The sequence below is a fragment of the Macadamia integrifolia genome, chromosome 11 (genome assembly GCF_013358625.1).
Source record: "Macadamia integrifolia cultivar HAES 741 chromosome 11, SCU_Mint_v3, whole genome shotgun sequence".
NCBI classification, from domain to species: domain Eukaryota; kingdom Viridiplantae; phylum Streptophyta; class Magnoliopsida; order Proteales; family Proteaceae; genus Macadamia; species Macadamia integrifolia.
In genome coordinates, this window is record NC_056567.1 from 25,486,527 (window position 1) to 25,507,417 (window position 20,891).

A 20,891-nucleotide genomic window follows, 5' to 3' on the forward strand; every position below is an offset into this window, starting at 1 on the left:
CCCCTCTTGTACCCTAAATAGTAATGGATGGGACACTCCAGCGTAGACTTCAGGTAAATTCTGAGTATACAATCCATTCTAAAACCTTATTCTTTTCTATTCTCTTCCTTCAAGTTATCGTATCAATTAAGAATCTATTTAAAAAATGTGTACCAAACACAATCAAAGTAAAGAACTGTAACAACAAATTGATTTCTTAAAAGACAAAATGTGTGGGTCCAAACTTGTTCCATTTTCAACCTTAGACAGTGGGTTCAATATCTCCTGTTGTTTCCAAAGATCAAATGTGGGAACCTCTAATCCATGGTGTCTATTGATTTGTCTTTAGTTGTCAATTCCATGGCCTACGGGATTCTAATTATCAGGTTACTCTTCCTTTCGGTGGTTCATAGCTAATGGTGTTTCGAGATCAGATAAGACACAACACTATACACCACCATTAGCAATGTCTTCTGGTCTCTTCACGACCCACACGTCACTATTAGTTATCACTAAAATCATATAACCAAAATCTTCTCCTTCATTAGCCATGGCCGTCAAGCAGTCTCTCCTTATGATGCGCAGAAGTGGGAGTATTATACTAAAGTGCGCCACCTTAGAAAAGCGTATAAAACCAGTTACTCACAAAGGTTTTCCTTCACAGTTCATTTCTTCTTCCCTCACCTCACGATCGCTTCTCTGTGTTGAAAACCTGCGATAGCGATTTCCCGAACCAATTTCGCCTTCAAGAGCTTCTTCTTTCGTGGATTCCTATCCTCGCTGTCTCTCCCTTCCCCTTTATATCCTTTTCCTGAAGCTTCTTTGATTCATGAGGTCATAGGTCATTTGTATCCGCAGACATTTCACGTCTCCGTGAACTGAAAAAGTAAAAGAAAAAGAAGGAAATCACTCCAAATTTAATGCCAACATCGTCATCGTCATTCATCGCTTGTGATTCCAGTAGTAATTATCTCTTACTCCGATTGCCTTTCAGCTCTGTTGTGGTTTAGCCAATATTTCTCTTGCGGAATCCAAACCACGATTGGTTTGCTAAAAATTCTATCTTGTGATGATTTCCAATGTGGATTTTATTGAATTTTTCTCTATCAAATGTCTGAGTTTGTGTTTTTTTGCTTCTATGCAGCAGAGGACTCTCTGTCTTCTGATTACGAGGTCAGTCAGTTACAGGAGACGATGGCGATAAAGGATGAAAGTAAGGTAGGGGATTCGTGGGATGAAGTGGAGGAATTCGAAGTTGAGGAAGTGAAGGATCGAATCCAATCGTCTCATGGGAGTCGACTCGCTTTACTAGAGATCAGATTTAATGGAAGGAAACTCAGTGGAGAAAGCCTAATTAGAGGAATCGAAGGTTTCTTCATCCTTCCTGATAACAGGTGAGCTAACACTGAATTAATTTTTCCTCTTTTTTTATTTCAGTTCGATATGCTTTACTCGTCTATATCCATTACCCAAATTTCCAGAATCTCCGCCAAAGCTTTTGCTTCCATTTTAGTTTTCTCTTAAAACAGCGGCCAAAACCCGAACTCTTAAACAACGCTCGTTTTTAGGGACCAACGATCAGTACTTTAGGAGTCGTCGACCGCCGTTTGGGTTGGTGAATCTTCACATGGGAATGTACATGTATGCTTTGATCCATGGATATGATATTTATTTTCTCTCTCTTCATGTAATAAGTATCATTTTTGTGGATCAGGAATATTTACATACGTTTATTTACGTGAAAATTCACTAGTTAAGATTCCACCTGAATACCATTAAATCCTGAAGTGACAACCACTCTTCTTCCATGGATCACAAAAGGTGCATGGGGTTGTGGATGGTATTTTATTAAGGAAAACAATCACCCTGTATGCGGTGCTGAATGAAATAACAGGCGTCTTGATGTGGTAAGCCACTAAGTTTGACAAGTTTTATGTTTAAATATGGTATTTTTCTGACATTCATTCTCTATGTTATATTTTTAATTTTTCATTTAAGAAAATTCTAAATGTTAAGATATCATATGTTACGTGAGTATACACTTTTTTTTTTTGGTATGTGTGTGTTTCTTCACGCACGTCCATTTAACCTTAGGTAATTCAAGGGGATTTTTGTGGGTACCAGGCCCGCAATGAAAGGCCAGTAAAAGGGTCTACTGAGCCACACTTATTACTACACAACTATACTAGAGTGGTGGATAGGAGAGTTGAGAGCATGTTATGAGGAAAACTAATCCAAAATTTGCGTGTTTGGTGATTTTTCTTTTTCTTTTTCCCTTGAAGCTTAGGGTTGCAAGTAGAGTTTGGGTCCTCTCCAAAGCACCTAGCAAACCAACATGGTTGGGGCTTGGGAGGACTCAGCATGCACCCCTAAATCAGACCAGCCTTCGGATGTGCATTGGGGGTGTTGAAGAAGATCCTGAGGCGGTGCAAGTATGGCCCGGTGAGCACACCTTGAGCTAAACATGGCTTGGGCTAGGCTTGTCAACCCATGGGCGAGGCAATTGTTGCAATTTCCAGGCTCGGGAGGGCTGGGCTGGGCTGGGCTGGGGCCTCATGCTGAGCCCTAGTGCCGACCAGGCGAGTATATATAAATATATAATAAACAATTATACATAACATCGAAAAGGCAACCCATCGAACAAACAGCCAATAAACAGGGGCAGCCCAGCCTTTCCTACCACATAAATAATAAATATAGCGACTGTCAGAGTCAATAAGGCCAAGATAGGCCGGATTGAACCCAATAAGGCTGGGCTTAAAACGTGAACTTGGGTTGAGCCAATGGGACCTAGGTTGGGCTATGGTTTTATAAAGCCCAGCCTTGAGCTCGGTTTTTAAAGGATTGTTTGACCACACAATTGGATCTGGTTCAATTCGTTCAGACCAGATCATTGACCAACGGTTCCATAGTCCTGAGGGAATATTCCGGTCGGACAGTTGGGTCAGGGCAATTGGATTGTCTGGCTCGCCTGATTAATGGGCCTGAATGGACTATATAGGGACCAAGTGAGACGAGCCATAAGAGCTCAGTTTGTGCCTGCAACAGACAAATCTTTAAGAACCTTATTTTGCGCCAAAACCCTTTTCTTTTTGTTTCGAAAAGTTTTTTGTTTTTTTTTTGGGTCGGAGAAAAGTAGTTTGGTTAGTGATAACAGTTATAAGGCTTTGTATTGGGATCTAAGGAGAAATGAAAATTGCAGGTGGTATCAAGCGTGGAAGCATTTCATATTGATATGGGCTATCTATTCTTCCTTCTTCACCCCATTCGAGTTCGGATTCTTCAGAGGTTTACCGGAAAATTTATTCATACTCGACATTGCTGGGCAGGCAGCTTTCCTTGTCGATATCATCGTCAAGTTCTTTGTTGCTTTCAGGGATGAACAGACTTATCGGATGGTCTACAATCGTAACCGTATCGCTCTTCGGTCTGTTCAACCCGCCTTCTATGTTTCATTAGAGCAATTAGCAATGGTGTACTGGATTTTTATGCTTACATGGATTGCTGATGTTTTTGCTCTTTAACAGGTACTTAAAATCGAGTTTCCTGGTAGATTTTATTGGTTGTCTACCTTGGGACGCTATCTACAAGGTACTGTTATTTTCTTCTAAATCGTCGCTTACATGCTTTTCTTCACCTAAACCATAGTATATCCATTTCTTCACTTATATATGCTATAGTTAGCAGAAATTTCTTAGGTAATGTGAATTCGTTAATGGGTTTCAAGTCAGAATTTTAACTTCAAAGTTGAAACAAATAAAGATTTTTAGGTGACAAATACATCTTGATGATTAATTCATTGCAATCAAATGGTACAAAAGCAAAATCAAATGACTTCATTGTGGGTTTTGCGTACTTACTTGCATGTAGGTGAAATTGTGTCACTGTTTATTTTCTGTGTAGCATGTCCCTTGTATGTTTTCAGGGTAGTAGATGTATTTTCTTACTTTATGAACAGATTATCTTCTTCACTTTTGTAGCGTCTCTGTCTAGTATTTCAGTTCTTGAAGTTGTGAAGGCACTGAATTGTGTCCTGAAAGATATAGCTCTTTCCCTAACTGTTCCAAGATTTTCTGCACTGATCAGGCTTGTGGAAGGAAAGAAGAAGTGAGGTACCTTTTATGGATTAGGTTGAACCGAGCATGGAGAGCAAAAGAGTTTTTCCAGAAGCTGGAGAAGGACATCCGGATCAATTACCTGTTTACCCGAATTGTGAAACTTATTGTTGTTGAACTCTACTGCACCCACACTGCTGCCTGCATCTTTTATCATCTCGCTACCACTTTGCCCCCGGCTGAAGAGGGTTACACATGGATAGGAAGTTTAAAGATGGGAGACTTTAATTATTCCAACTTCAGAGAAATTGATCTTTCAAAGCGGTACTGGACATCATTATATTTTGCCATTGTAACCATGGCAACTGTGGGTAATTTCTGCCTCACCTTTTATTTACTAAACCTAATGGAAGACAGTGCTAGATCATTGCCCCCCCCCCCTCCAATTAACGTGTTGGTTTCAAACCTTTTTTTTTATTATAAATAATTAAATAACTGTGATGTTATTGAGACACAAAATCTATAGATTGAATTGAAGGCATAAAAACTGCTGAAATTTCCTATTTCAGGGATCTTAACTAAAGCACATCTGATTCATCTTTTCTATACGAAGGAATAGACCTGTAAGTTTAGGGAAAAGAAAGTGATCCTTTATTATACATATTACATCAGATCAGGGGGAAAGTAAATTAATCCAACTATCCAAGGTTCTAAAACCAGTATTTTAGTCCCAGATTTGGGTTATAACTTCTGTTTCAGGATTTGGATATTTCTTGTATTTATTTTTCTTGTCCAAATTGTGTAACAGAAGAACTAAACCTGCTATTGAATTTGGTTGGAAGTTTATTGCAACTCTGACTGGGTCCAGGCTGGGCATTTTCCAATATGAATCAGCCCAACCTGGCTAATTCCTGGCTCCACAGTTTCTCATGAGTTCAGATCATATATTGGGTGACCTGAGCTTGAAATGGGCCCGCATCTTATATAATTACTTGCAACATTTCAGTTGATCAATCTTCCCTTAGTTTGACTGCAGTTCCATTTCACTTGAACCATACTTTATTGCCTATATGCCTGTACTTTTTACCTTTATTCTCGAGTTAGTTGATAGTTTAGTAGAATCAGGAAACCAATTGGCGGCTACTTCCGTTAATGCATATGAAGCTTAATGCTCTTCGGTATTCCAGTTGACATCTTCCCTTAGATTTTAACCAAACATTAGATGCTTCTGGCTTAAATTCTAAGATTTTCTGACTGGACCCATAGTGATTTGTTGAAGAACTTGTCATTAGATATAATTGATTTGTAAGATTGTTTGGAGACACCCAGAAGTTGCAAAAGGACTGGTATAGTCCATTGAGATGTAGTTCTTTGTCAATCTTGGGCACATAGAAGAGCTATTACAAGAAAATATGAAGAAAATTACACTGAAAGAATTTGGAGCATCTTCAGATGCCTCTATTTATCTCAATTATCATCTGGAAAATATTTATTCAATCAAAGTTGTTATAGAATACTATGCTTCTCTTACAAAAAAAAAAAAAGAATACTGTGCTTGGAAACATGAAAATTGTTTTACTAACAGAACTATGTCGGAGTATAGATTTCATGTTGAAAAAACATGGTAGAAACTGATGAAATGTCAGGCTGGAAAGATGAAGTTACTTCTTAAGTAGAATATATTCTTCAAAATTTGTTTCCTTCACTAGCTTAGGAAATTTTAAGTCTCTTATATTGCGTTTACAGTAAGGAACTGTTAGTCAAAGAACTAGAAATTTTTGAAATATAATTTAAAAAGGAACGTTTCAGAAATATTATTACTTCTACCAAAGTCTTTATAATGATGCTTTGGAGGAAGATGGATGTCAACAGACATTTCCTAGATTTTCTGGACATGGTACTGAAATTCAACCTAATGGAAATTAAGGGGTAAAGCAGAAAACTTCTTTATGCTCAGGTTGATGCAGAGCAGATTTTATATTGACCTTTTCATCTAGGTTGATTCCCACAACCTTATTTCCTTCCTTCGTCTTTTAAAGTAATGCATTATAAAACTAACTTCAAAATGCTTCTTGGCAAATTCATGACAAATTCCACTGGGAAATGAGCTCATCCGAGCATGTTGTCACAATTTTTTTGTTTCATGGCAGCATAAAAGTTCCTGAATAGAGAAAAACAAACTCCTTGCACCACCAGCTCTTTTCATCCTAATGCATTAGAAATTGTAGTGTTGAGCCAATGATATTATCTCAGGGGAATTGAAAATTGTTTCAGAAAATACATTCAACACTCTTTTACTTCTAAGAACAAATGGATATCTGATGCTCGAAAAGTTTATTACTTGGTCATTCTTGTGCAATATACACTTTGCCGCTAAGTTTGACATTTAGAAAGCAAACACAGCTAGTGAAAATTAGATGTTTAAAGAAATTGGAAAAAAGCTGGATAATGTTTAGCGTCTGTAATTTATTTAACTTTTGTTGAATTATAAATTCCATTGGGATTTTTAGCCATGATATTAGAGTGTATCAGTGCTTGTCATTGGTTTTAAAGAGAGGAAAGGAAGCGGGCACAACTTTGATTTTGAAAATAGTTGGGGTTGAAGATGATGATAAATTGTCTTAATATGCAGAAGTAGATTTTGAAAGCTTATAAAACAATTCCTTTGTAAAATCTACTTGCAGATAAACATCATCATTTGATTTAATATAGTGTATAGAAGAAAATCTATACAAAAGAAAAATTGTTTTAATGATTTACTATCCATCAGTATCTGTAATTGCTTAGAAATGTTTGATCTCTTTAGCATATGTGAAATTACTTTTCTTTGTTTTGTCTGTCATAAACTTAAAAGTTTCCTTGAGAATAATTATGTTCCGTTAGTGTGCATGATACCAATCAAGTTCAAAAAATTCATTCCTATATTACTTAATAGTGCTGTTTACAATTAAAATGCTAATGCTTTTGCCTTTCACACTACAGGTTATGGAGATATACATGCAGTCAATATCAGGGAAATGATATTCATCATGATTTTTGTCTCATTTGACATGATTCTTGGTGCTTATCTGATTGGTAACATGACCGCATTAATTGTAAAAGGGTCAAAAACAGAAAGGTTTAGAGATAAAATGACAGATCTAACAAAATATATGAACAGAAACAAACTTGGAAAGGATATTCGTGATCAGATCAAAGGCCACTTGAGATTACAATATGAAAGCAACTACACTGAAGCTGCTGTTCTTCAGAATATTCCAGTCTCTATACGTGCCAAGGTATGAATATGCAGTAGAATAAAATCCTTTGCAGAATTACTGCTTCGAATTAGTTTCCCCATTCCTTTTTCTATTCCAATTGCTCACTTATTTACGTCTCTAGAGCTTATCTTCTCGTATGCTGCTAGAAACTTGTTTATTTGCATATTAATGAGGTTTACATTACTTCATAACATTTTACATCTACCCAAACAGAGTCTACAGAGTTTTTTTTTTCCTTACTCTTAAACTGAAATTAGAAGCTATGTCAGATAATTTTCCTTCAATGAAGAGGAATATTAACATAAGACTCCCCACAATTTCATTCAAACAGCTAATAGGAACATATTAACCATAAAATAGAACTAACAAGGGTGTTAAACTCTCTCCTAAACAAATTATAACAAAGAATAACATGCAGATGTATAATTTTACTCATCAAACTATTCTTCATTCATTTACAAATCAAATTTAGAAACCAATAAAGTTGGACTTGGAATTGCCACTTGTGTAGGAGGCCCATATGTGTCATTTTGCACCCTAGGGAGATCTTTTATGGGTGTTCTACCCTTGGACAATTTTGCCTGGCTCATTGACAGTTAGTTCATTTTTTTTTCTAATCTAGTCAACTATTTATTTCAATGGGCTTGGTAAGTTAATTTTCAAATTTGTCCCCTTGAAGAAATTAGCTACAATATTGGTACATTTCCAAGAGGTGTTTTGGAGAACATGCTTAGGACGCATTTCTGATTCTCCAAGAAAATGCCCAAAAGCCACTATATTGGTAGGTTTCTAATAGGTGTTTTGGAGATCATGCATAGGGCACATTCCTGACTCTCTAATGATGCCCAAAACACGTACATGGCCTTGGTATGTTTATTTTATCAGTGCTGGGGCAATGTCTCGGGCAAAAACATGTTCTAATTTTTCTGTTCTATGGAATCAAAAAAAGTAATCCTCAAATGGGACTGGGGCCACACATAACAGGCCCTCATTAGCTGGTCTATTTACAAAGCCAGAGTTTTACGTGGTGGAAAGATTAGTTTTAGTAACTGCCAAGATGGGAACTACTGTTTCGTACCTTCTTTTCATGCGTGTGTGTGTGTGTGTGTGTGTTCTTTCTATATACTTTTTTATATATAATAGTTGATAAAATTAAACCACTTCTAATTGTGGGTTGGAGATTTAAACGTTAACTTACTTTCACCAACTTGAATTAAAATAAAAAAGGGAAAAGAATCTTAATGTGGAGATGAGAGTCTTGATTTGATAATCATATTTGTATAATCTCTTCTCTTTAGGAGCTTGTCAAATTCTGTACTCTGTTTACTTAACAAAACTACCTTTTTGTCAAATTAAAAGGAAATCTATGCAAAACTTAAGAGCACACAATAACTCCATGTGTACTTTTCTGATGACTATAGGCCTCACAATTTATTTGAAGTGTTAGTAAGCAACAATAAATGAAATAATGCCTTTGGGGCCTAAGATATTAAAATGTGCTCTAAAATTAAGATTTTCCTTTTTTTTTTCTCTGCCTCTCTTCACTAAATAACAAAATTTTATGAGACATGTAGTTATTGGAACAAATTAACAAGTGAGCTGGGAGCTATCCAATTGAAATGACCAGACAAAATCATAAGCTAGCAGGTGCTATAAAATTATGGTTTTTCCAACTTGGGTAAACAAACTCCTAAAAAAGGGGGGGGGGGATCACAATCCTAGATCTTCATCAGATATTGTCGCACAATATTAAAATTTATTTTTCTAATACATAAAAGGCTCTTATTCTCCTGATTTAGGAAAAATTTCCTTCTTCAGGTCATGCTGGATGTACCTGTTCCAAGGATACCTATATTGTTGTAAAGTTATTTCATTGGCACAGTTTACACAAACAGAATTGATGACATGAATGCTTGCTGTATCTATGATATCACTATTGGACAATTTTCTTTTCTTATATTTTTTTTTTTGTTTTACTATTGCATGTACAATAACAGGCACTTTCTTCTTTGCAGATTTCACAGAAAATATATAAGCCACTCATTGAAAAGGTCCCTCTTTTTCAGGGATGCTCTCCTGAATTCATCAATCAGATTGTAAGGATTTTTACCATAAATTTGAAATGCCAATAGTTGCAGATCTTTTCCTTCTAATCTTAGAAGTCAGGAGTTGAAAATAATATAATATTGATCTTTGAAGGTTGCATGGAGCTGGCAGAGCATGTTTCTGGTTTAAGCAAGCTGCTCCCACTTATCACCTTTCTCTTTGTGAACTATTCCCCCCCCCCCCCCCTTCTTTGGGTTGATAGTATTCTACTGCATATGTAATTGAATTTGAAACTGATTGTTGCAGAATGTTTTACTAGAACTGTCCTAATAAATTATTCTTTCATGTTTTCAAGATGTTTTTGCATTTCTGTAAGACTTGGCAAGTTTGTAACTTTCAAACATGAAATTTTATTTTAGATAATTCTCTGATATACCACCCTGCAAATTATTGTTTTGTTCTGCTTCAACGCAGTTATTTGGAATTTACACTGGCTTGAGGTCCATAAGTTTATGGCTTAGAACCTTCTGGTCTGTTTTTGGAGCTCCAACCATTTCAGTTTGCATTTACATGTTGTGTGGTCACGGAAGGAGGATCCGAAGAAGGGGCAATGCATGCTGGTGGAGCCACAAGGATTAAAGTATTGGTATCGGTCGGCCAAAATTAAGATATGTATCGGAGGGTATCGTATCGTATCAGAGATACGCTAAGATATGCTAAAGATACGCACATAAATGGATAAGAAACACTTTTTTTACACATTTTCAAATAAAAAAAATTTGTTAAAAAAAACTATTGATAACATGTATTATGGTATCCCACGAAGAATTCAAGGTTTGTAGTTGTCCCATAAATGTAAAATCCTTGTTCCCAACCTTGATTCCACTTTAGTTAGAGAGAAATATAGCTGACAGCAAATTTGGAACAAAAACCCCTCAAAAAATCGTGTTTTTCTGAAAAATGAACCAATTTGGTCATTAAATGACTGTAGCGCACTGTATCGGTACATATCGTACCTTCCATACCGATATGTACCAATACATACCGAAACGTACATTTCACTCGATTTTATTTTATCATAGAGTATCGGTACGTATCGGTGCATATCGTATCGGTGTGTATCAGTGGTGTATCTGTGTGTATCGGTATGTATCGTAAGATACATATTGATACGAAAGGATTTTAAAAATTCCATGTATCGTATCGGTAAGGGCCGATACAGATTCGTATTCGGATGATACGGTACGATACGTAACGATACTTAAAGCCATGGGTGGAGGTGCTGATTGTGGATGTCCAACCTCATCCTATGCATCTACCATCAAGTTGCCCTGCCAATTATGGAGGTATTTCTAGTTAATCTTGGATAATATCAGTGTCCTAGAAATTGGTAGATTTTGATTTCTCACTTTTGAAGTGCATATCGGTAATTGTGTGCACCCTACTCCACATGAAACGGGGCTACTAAAGCACAAGAGATGATAGTTTTTGTGTGGAAATCACTTACTGGGTCTTTGTTTGTAAAGCATCCATAAAAATCCATGCTAATGATATTAGAAACAGTTAGGAATCATGGGTTACACCTGCTGCTTAGGTGTTTCCATTTAGCTTATTTTGTTTCTGCAATTCTGTATTTTTGCATGGATCCTTGCATTTGTCATTGCTTGGAACCTCCATGTAGCCGACCCCATTAAGTTGGGATAAGGCTTTGGTTGTTGTTGTTGTTGTTGTTGATGATGATGATGCAACATTATTCCTTATTTAAGGCTTCACTTTCTAATGATATTATAGATATAAGATACAACGAGGAAAGTTATCTTACACATTCTTATTTTGCAGGTAATCAGGCTCCACGAGGAATTTTTTCTTCCCAGGGAAATGGTTACGGAACAGGGAAATGTGGTGGATCAAATTTATTTTGTTTGTCACGGTGTGCTGGTACAAATTACTTGTCATTATTATTATTATTATTATTATTATTATTATTATTATTATTATTATTATTATTATTATTTTGACATCCCGTTTTTAGAGTACAACTCTTTCTTCATTGTGTTAGCTCACATTCTGCTGTCCCAAGACCAAGTTAAATAAAATTGGTTGATAAAATATTATGAAGAAATAATTCTCGTTTGATAATATTAATTCACATTGTTTAGGGTCGCGTTGGACAATGATATTTAGTAGATAACTCTACTATAACCCATTGATTAATTTGCCACAAAGCATGGAAACAATGTCATGTCATATTAAGTTTCAACATTTAATTTGATATTTACTTCAATGAACTTTCATCTCAAGTAGATTCCAATATTTGAGGAACTACATTATTTCCTAGTTTGATACATTTGTTTTTCCGTGGAAGAACCATAACTTGAACCTTATTTTTGAAGTTATTTAGGACACGTTTCCCAAGATTTGAATATTTAGTTTAATTATCTTCATACATCCTACCTTTGGGGCATTCAATCACAGTTAGACTGTTTTATATATTCTATGCATTTTTCATGTGTATGAAACATTGATTCTGGATTGCTGCATTTCAACTTTTTATATTGATCTTAGAATATTTCATGCACAGGAGGAGGTAGGCATAGGGGAAGATGGATCTGAAGAGACTGTTTCACTCCTGGAACGTTACAGCTCTTTTGGGGAAATTTCCATTCTCTGCAACATTCCTCAGCCTTGCACAGTTCAAGTCCGTGAACTATGTAGGCTTCTGCGGATTGATAAACAATCTTTCACAAATATCCTACAGATATATTTTTTTGATGGAAGGACAATCTTGAGTAATCTTCTAGAGGTAGTTCAGCCATGGCTAAACCAATTTCTCTGCTTAGCTTAAAATTTTGTCCATGCTAGTACTTCTTTATTCCTTCTTCTAATCAATAATAGCTATTAATAGTGCACATGAGGTATTAAACAATCTAAGATTATATTTAAAATTCTTTCTAGGAAAATCCTATAATTTTCCCATGAAAGATTTTATTTGAATATTATATTGCATTTCACGATAACTTTTACATAAAAAATGGCAAGGGTGCTGAAAATCTGAAAATTTCTAACATTTTTGTCAACTAACAGGGAAAAGAATCCAATCTGCGGATAAAGCAATTGGAATCTGACATCACATTTTATATTGGAAGGCAAGAAGCTGAACTTGCTTTGAGGGTAAATAATGCTACTTATCATGGAGACTTATATCAGCTCAAGGGTTTAATCCATGCTGGAGCAGATCCAAGTAAAACAGATTATGATGGAAGATCACCTTTGGTAAGTAATTTACTAACAAATATTCTTGGTACGTTGTTAACTTAGCATGGTCGCTTTTTTATTTTTTATTTTATTTTATTTTTTTAAAGTACTTAAATTGGGTTTATTTAATCTTTTATCTTGGGACTGGATATGCTATATTATAGTCATTAGGAGTGGAGTGCATTAGGATAATTTATAATAAAATCTGTTGGTAGTACTTTTTATTATTAGTATAAGAAATCTTCAATTGCCTGATTAAAAGGAGCTTGTTTTTTTCAACAGCATCTTGCAGCTTCAAGAGGATATGAAGATATTACTTTTTTCCTCATTCAGAAAGGTGTGGATATCCAAACTCTAGGTAACTTCTTCGTTTCCACTGTTGTTCATGCTCTCAGGTTTTCAAAAATTTCTTTTTGATCAGATAATGGATGTATTGGAAGTGATATCTTTGTAATGTATTTGATTAATTGATGTCAATTAGATAAGTTTGGAAACACACCCCTACTTGAAGCTCTCAAGAATGGGCATGATCGAGTGGCAGCTTTGCTTGTTAAAGAAGGGGCATCTTTAAATCTCGATGATGCTGGTGGTTTTCTTTGTAAGGCTGTCATAAGAGGGGATTCAGATTTCCTGAAAAGATTATTGTCCAATGGCATAGATCCAAACTCCAAAGATTATGATCACCGGACACCACTTCATGTAGCTGCAGCAGAGGGGTTATATTTGATGGCAAAAATACTGATAGAAGCTGGTGCAAGTGTTTTCTCGAAGGACAGGTACGAGTTATATATTTATCTTGATTGTCATAAAAGGGGTATTACATGTACTGATAGACATTGTTGTTGCCCTTAATTAACAGCTTGATCTTTTGGGATAAGCAGTTATAACATGGTATTAAAGCCAGGAGGTCGGTGTTCGACCCATGGAAATTGCAAGGAGTTTGTGTTGTGTATTGTTATTATTTGTACCCTCAGTGCCACATTATGGTGTTACATGCATAGCCGTGTGTGTGGTGGGGGGCTGCACGGGCAGGGGTGTTTATATACATTGTTGCCACCCTTAATAGCTTGAGCTTGTGGGATATGCGGTTTTATATATTTTTTTTCTGTCCTGATTTTAGATTTTTGCTACCCGTTACACCTACTCTATTATTCACTCACCTGGATTGATAGAATGGACTTCGGTTCTGCATCCAGGATTCTGGATAATGTACTGAGAAATTTCAATCTCATGGTTACATCAAGATTCTAGAATCCTGAATTCAGCCCAGGGCTGTATTCATTCTAAAGCAGCCAATCATAAAGAATGGGTCCAAGCAAAAGATGCTATATGGCTAAGGTCAGATCAAATGTTAGGCAAGAAAACAAAAGGATGGGATTAAGACTCTTGGATCCCTTCAATGACAATGCAACCATATCAACCCATGCATTGGAATGCGCCATGCTGCTGCTTCAGCCATGAAATTCAAAGGCCAATAGCTCTTAAAATTCCATTTGTGGTAGGGTTCATAGTGATGATGCCACAACCAAAATTCAAACAAATTTGAATATTGTCCACCTTGCTTGGGAAACAAACATTCCATCAGCTCTGACCAAATGGGCAAAGCTTGACTTTGACTTGAGCTTGATTACTGTTCTGAAATTTAGGAAAACATTCTCAGAGTTTAGAGCCGAACTTCAAAAAGAACTTCCTACCACCAAAATTTCCCCAATTTCCACAAGAAAAACAGATGGAATGATGTGTAAGAAAGTCGAAGGAAGAACTGCTGTGATTCTGTCATCATGTCATCTCCTCTTCCACTTCTTTTGATTTCTGGAACCATTGGTATGCTGATCGGCATCACTGTAAAAACCTGAATAAAATTTTTCAAGCAAACATCCATCATTCTATAGTCCAGGGTAGAGCTCAGTTCCATTCCAGTATGTCCTCTTACTGAAAGTTTCTAATCGTGCAGTAATCATCTTGAGGATTACAAAAAAGGTTAAAAATTGAAATCAACCTAGAAAGTCAAGGTACAGGTTTGAATCCGTATTTATTTTACTGGTGAAGTATGCCAACACAATGAATTTGTCCCTTTGCAGATGGCGAAATACACCTATTGATGAAGGTCGCATATGTGGCAACAAGAATTTGATCAAGCTTCTGGAAGACGCAAAACATGTTCAGTTGTCTGAGTACCCTGACCACTCACGGGAAATCCGAGGTATAATCAACACTATACTTCTGACTTTCATAGTGAAGAAACTTGAACATGATTGATACACCTTGGTTAACTAAAAAAAAAAAAAACTTGAACATGATTGACAAAATGGTCCATAAGCAGTAAAAAGAAAGATACGGATGAATTGGAAACTGACTATTATTCATTATAATTCTTCAATTTTCTATGATTCTTGTACAAGGCTGTTCATTTGTAATGGGATCTTCCTAGCTATGTTTGTTTTCCTGTATAATAGTGGCAAATATTAAGGTGAAATATATGTATGATCGGATTTCCAGAAAAAACAAGCTGGCCAATCCGGCACTAATGCGATGTGGTAGTAGGGACAGAGCTCAAATTCATCGGACATTATTGTCCGTGTTATCATGATTTATGGATTAATTTTCAAACGAGTCGACTTCTCCACATGGCAATGTATTGCTCTGAATTGGTCTAAAATGTCCCATAATCAGATTAGGCATTGTTTGGGCATTTGGGTCATTGGAAAACATGAGGAACCCCATACATGTTAGGCTAGATGGTTGAGAGAGGTGACCAAATTTGACCCATGGGATCCAATGGTCAGAAGTCAAATCATGAGTCCACGTGGCAGTTATGTTGTATATGCCAGAAATCCTTCCGGATTTGCATGAGGAGGGAAACTTTCTCTAAGTATGTACTATCTGACATTCTTATTCATTTTTCTTAATGGAAATCTAACATTCTTATTCATTATAGAATGTAAGTTGTTTTCCTTATTTTCATGTCATCTTTGATAGACCAATACTATAACATCCCCCTTTTCCCTTCCTTTTTTTTTTAATATCCCCTGAAATGAGAGGTTGCCAATCTGTGTAAGTCGATAATATCCCATTTCAGTGAAAACATATTCAATATACTAGAGAAAAAATTGACCCCCAGTTTCCATGGAAAAATGACAACCCATAGGATTCTGCTTCAATTTCTATTACTTTGATGCCGGTTTTCATTTTAATTTTTATCTTGAATTTGTTTCCAGGAAATTCTGACCTCAACTTTTAGATCTCTTGCATCTTTCCAGCCATTTATTGTTGTTCTTCACAATAATCTAAATCAATTTCGCACCATGCAATTTTTAGATTTTATATTTTATTAGAAGGTGAATGTGTTGCATGCCAACTGTAATGTGCGGTTCATGCCACATCTAGTTTGGGTTCACAGCCTCCTGAGAGCTAATACCATGGATGATATGGATTCTTCACAGCCTTCATGTGTGGAGCACTTAAGATGTCCCTTCCGTAGATAGTATGGCTTAGTAGCTGACATTAACACATTAACTCCAATAATTAGTATTGCATTGTCAGCTGTTCTTACTAATTATTGTTATTATCACCATCATCATTACTTCTATCATTTTCAGCAAGTTATTGACAGAAATTCTATCACCAAAAAACAGATAAAATGCACCCAAGGAAATGCACAGTTTTTCCATTCCACCCATGGGATCCAAAGGAGAAAAGAAGACCAGGAATTGTATTGTGGATTCCACGCACGATGCAAGAGCTCATCCGGATGGCAGCGGAGCAACTAAAAAACTCAGGCGTCTCCTGCATTGTATCTGAAGATGGTGGGAGAATCCTAGATGTGGACATGATTTACGATGGTCAGAAGCTGTATTTAAGTGGTGAAAATGACCAAACATAAATGTTTTGCTCCCTGTCATTTTGATATTTTTGCAGCCTGTCCTCTGTTGTATCTTACCTCCCAAATTTGTTCTTGTAAATAATTCGGTAAGAGTCCTAAAAAAAAATCATGTCCCAGAATTTACTTAGCAGTCCAAATCTCGTACTGCTACCTTATCTTTTCTCGTGACAAGAATTGACAGTAAAGGGTAATCATCTTGAGTGGGGAAGAACAGTCAAAGAGTTAGCACATTACACAGCATGTAACTATATGTAGGGAGTGTATATATGATACCTCTATAGGTGTGATTAGAACTTGAAGAACCAGAACCTCAATAGGGTAGAGCTTGACACCATTTAAATTCCCATTCCCCCTCTCCTCCCAAGTCCAAAAAAAGTTATTTAAGGGATATAAAAAGGTTTTAAAAATAATTTGAAAATGACTTATCGTTGTTATGAAAAACTAGCTATTATGGTGATACATATTTTTCAAGTATACATATAACACGACATTACATACCCTCATTGAAAAAACTTGTGTTTTCTTGAGAAGCAAAAATTTAAGATACAAATTATTTGACAGATCTCAAATAAGAAAATCACAGAATTAACCAAAAATAAAAAAATCCCATGTATGTAACTACTAATATCTGGATCCACCATATTTTTCCCTAGTCTAAAAAGAAGGCTTCATTACAATATCTTCATACATAGTCAAAATGACAAGCAAATAAGAATTCCATATTTTATTAGTGAAATTTCATGACCCTAAATGTCTGCCTTGGCATGCGTCCCTCCTACAGCCCAAGCCCAAGACCTCCTGGTGAGCTGGATTGAGTGCACCGCAGTTTCACCAACTGCACTAGGCAGATATTTATTATTAGAATTATTAATAAGCATCAAGAAGTTAAATTCCTTTTGTGGTATCAACTCCATGAATTTTTTTTTTTAATTATGAAATGATATGCCCTTAATGAGGATATTACAGATCTCCAGAGCTATTAAATGGGTAAGACGGGCAAAATTGATATTAAACTTGTTAATCTTTGAGGAGAGGAGGAAAAAAAAAAACATATTTACCTCTTGGCTCTCATAGGAAGAGATTTGAAGGGTTTGTGCTTTGTAGCATAGGAGCCCCGAAGGTACAAAGTAGGAAGTTGAAAGAACAGCTTGTGATATGCGGGATCCTCTGTTTTGCTCGGGAGACTTGAGAGTTAGAATATGGCCTTGTGGGCGAGGGAGAAGAGAAGCCACTGTTTGGAATTTCGATGTGACTGATCGAAGGAAGAAAGAGTGAGTAGGTACCACCAGAGGAAGGGAGGGGAGCTTGCTGCTCTGTTTTGTAACAGATGATACGATCCGTCTCTCGGCTGTTATCTTCTCCTGCCTTCAAAGAGAAATTTTATGAGTATAAACCCATTGAACCAAACCTCCTTTCCTTGCTAGATCATTGTTCCAACTTCAAGCACATTAATCAAACACATGGGTTCATGGTTACTAGAGGTCTCGACCAGGACAATCTTCTCCTTAGCAAATTTATCGACACATGCTCGATTTTGGGATTTATGGATTATGGGTATTCGGTGTTCAGTCTCAAAACCCAACCAGATATTTATCTCTACAACACTATTATCAAGGCTCTCTCTAAAACAGATTATGCAGAAGAGGCTATTCTTTTGTATAATAGGATCCAAATTATGGGTTTTCGACCGGATACCTACTCTTTTCCTTCTGCATTGAAGGCTGTTGTTCATTTGTCTGCGTTTGGAGTGGGTAAACAAATTCATGGCCACGCAATCCGAACTGGGTTGGACTCTGATGTTCATGTCGCCACCGCTCTGATTCAGATGTATTCGGCTTGCGGGGTAATTTTGGATGCCCGAAGTTTATTTGATGGGATGAATTTCAGGGATGTAGCTTCGTGGAATGCAATGGTCGCTGGCTGTGCGAAGGTTGGAGATGCTGACAGTGCCTGCAAGCTGTTTGAGAAGATGCCTGAGAGAAATGTGATCTCATGGACTGCCGTAATTGCAGGTTATGCTCAGGTTAACCGGCCAAGTGAGGCAATAGAAATCTTTCGGAGAATGCAGCTTGAGGATGTAGAACCAGATGAAATTGCAATGCTAGCTGCCCTTTCGGCTTGTGCCCATCTGGGTGCTCTTGAGTTAGGAGAATGGATTCATAACTACATAGATAAGCTTGGTTTACATAGGATTGTTCCCCTTAACAATGCCCTCATAGACATGTATGCTAAGTCAGGAAGTATAGGGAAGGCAATAGAAGTTTTTGAAAATATGAAGCATAGGAGTGTTATAACTTGGACGACAATGGTTGCCAGCCTAGCTTTACATGGGCTTGGCAGAGAAGCCCTCCAAATGTTCTCTCGCATGGAGAAAGCAAGGATAAAGCCAAATGAAGTTACTTTTATTGCCATCCTTTCAGCTTGTAGTCATGTTGGATTGGTTGATGTAGGTCTATGGTATTTCAACAGCATGAGGTCACATTATCAGATAACTCCAAAGATTGAGCATTATGGCTGTATGGTTGATCTTCTTGGGCGTGCTGGTTATCTCCAAGAGGCGAAGGAACTGGTCAGAGAGATGCCATTTGAAGCAAATGGAGCTATTTGGGGATCTCTTCTTGCAGCCTCTAGGATCCATGGGGATCTTGAGCTTGGAGAGAGTGCTTTGAGGCATCTCATCAAGTTGGAGCCCAATAACAGTGGGAACTACACACTTTTATCTAATATATATGCTGCCCTTGGGAGGTGGAATGAAGTTGGGATGGTAAGGAAGGAGATGCGAGATAAGGGTGTGAAGAAGATACCAGGAGGAAGTTCCATTGAGATGAATAACAGAGTTTATGACTTTGTTGCGGGGGACAAATCTCATCCTCAGTCTGCAGGAATATATGAAGTTCTCTATCAGATGAACTGGCAATTAAAGATGGCAGGATACGTCCCAAAGGAATGTGTAGGGCCTTTTGAATATGTTGAGTAGAGAGAATTGGGAAATGATTAATCTTCTGTCTTAACTTTAGTTTGAAGAGGATAATATCATGTGAGATGTGACTAGCTTTTACAGCCTCTGCAGAGAATGCTACATGTTATACTACCCTGAGCTCCACACAAGTCCAACTTTATTAAGGAAATGATAATGTTCGACTGGATTAGTAGCTATTCATGCCAAATGGATTCAGGAACCAGCTAACCAATCAGGGTTTGTGGATGCTGTTTACCTGCCATAACTTATGAAAACCAGGCCCCATCTGATTGCTGGATTTATATCAAATACTATGAGATGTCTGGGAATTGGTGGGGGCTAGAGAATTGATGATCAACAATCAATTGTTTCTGATTACCTGGGAGTGGGGAAATTTGGTGGATGTTTTACAAGAAACTTATTTTGTTAATGGATTTTTATCCACCTTACTTGGGATTTCATCCTGCTAATCGCTGATCTTGGCTTCACATGGCGCTAATGGTTCCCCTCGCCTCTGCCCACTCAAAAAGAGAATCCCTTCCATCACCAAAAAAAAATAAAATTCAGAGCCACAATTACAGCCAAGGGATTTGGAGCATTTGAAGTGAGAAATGGATGGTAGGATTTTGAAGGGACTATGACATTAAGAGCAACATGGGCTCTTATCTATGAACAGCTTTAAACTTACTTTAATGAGAGTTTTTGGCTGGAAATACTGGGCCAGCAGGAGTAGAATTGAAAGGGATCACAAAGTTGATACACTTTAAGCAGAGATATGGGTGCTGATCCAGGGATTGGAGAAATTGGTTTACAGTATTGCAGCACAAATTATAATTAGGAGGAGACACTGCCATAGGATCAGATGGATCATGGATGGATTTAAAAGAGTTTGGAATGTGGAGATGTCAGCACCTCAATAATAGAGTTGATTCCTTCCAACCAGATTGAACTCCTAGTTCCAGTGCATCCAGAGTAGCAAATGGTTGGGCCATGAACTAACAAGAGATTTTGCTTTGAGGGATGACTGATACATTTGGAAGTATCATTTACTACTGGATTAAAGTTCTCAACTAGTGAAATTTGTACTGTTACATTGCTGTTCATATTGTCACTGATAGACTTGGATGTTCTACCATTGTGCTAGGCCTTATGGTGGTCTGTTTTGAATGAAGATTATTCTTGCTCATTAAAAAAGAATCCGAAGATGTTTAAAAGCCTTCACCTTGACATGCACACTTTTTCTTGCATCCTATTCTTTCATTTCAACCATGTTTAGGGAGAACTGACAGTGCAAAGAATTGCATCACAAAAATGCACTATAGCCCTTGTGGTTGTGATCTATCTATTTTAGCAGTACACAACTTACTGTCAAGACATTTATCAAAAGGAAAAAAATTGACAAGATTTAATGATGAATATTATTAGTCATTGCTATGCAGTGGTATGTTAAACAA

The 20,891-nt window shown here is 36.9% G+C and overlaps 2 protein-coding genes across 3 annotated transcripts; both read left to right on the forward strand.

The window, feature by feature from the left end:
* The first annotated feature begins 538 nt into the window (after nt 1-538).
* Nucleotides 539-16,780, forward strand: LOC122092610 (potassium channel SKOR-like). Of its 2 annotated transcripts, none has more exons than XM_042662832.1 (14): nt 539-942; nt 1,124-1,373; nt 3,182-3,406; nt 3,507-3,570; nt 4,066-4,405; nt 7,017-7,312; nt 9,310-9,390; nt 11,180-11,278; nt 11,922-12,143; nt 12,425-12,613; nt 12,878-12,953; nt 13,077-13,371; nt 14,677-14,798; nt 16,231-16,780. In XM_042662832.1, exons 1-14 carry the CDS (start codon nt 900-902, stop codon nt 16,476-16,478), a joined length of 2,550 nt encoding a protein of 849 aa, XP_042518766.1. In that variant the 5' UTR covers nt 539-899; the 3' UTR covers nt 16,479-16,780. The 2 variants fall into 2 exon arrangements, with proteins under 2 accessions (XP_042518766.1, XP_042518767.1); XM_042662833.1 differs by having other exon boundaries at nt 12,878-12,932.
* Nucleotides 16,781-17,420: 640 nt separating this feature from the next.
* Nucleotides 17,421-20,658, forward strand: LOC122092612 (pentatricopeptide repeat-containing protein At5g56310). Its single transcript, XM_042662834.1, has one exon. The coding sequence runs from the start codon at nt 17,806-17,808 to the stop codon at nt 19,453-19,455; it is 1,650 nt and encodes a 549-aa protein (XP_042518768.1). The 5' UTR covers nt 17,421-17,805; the 3' UTR covers nt 19,456-20,658.
* Nucleotides 20,659-20,891: the final 233 nt, after the last annotated feature.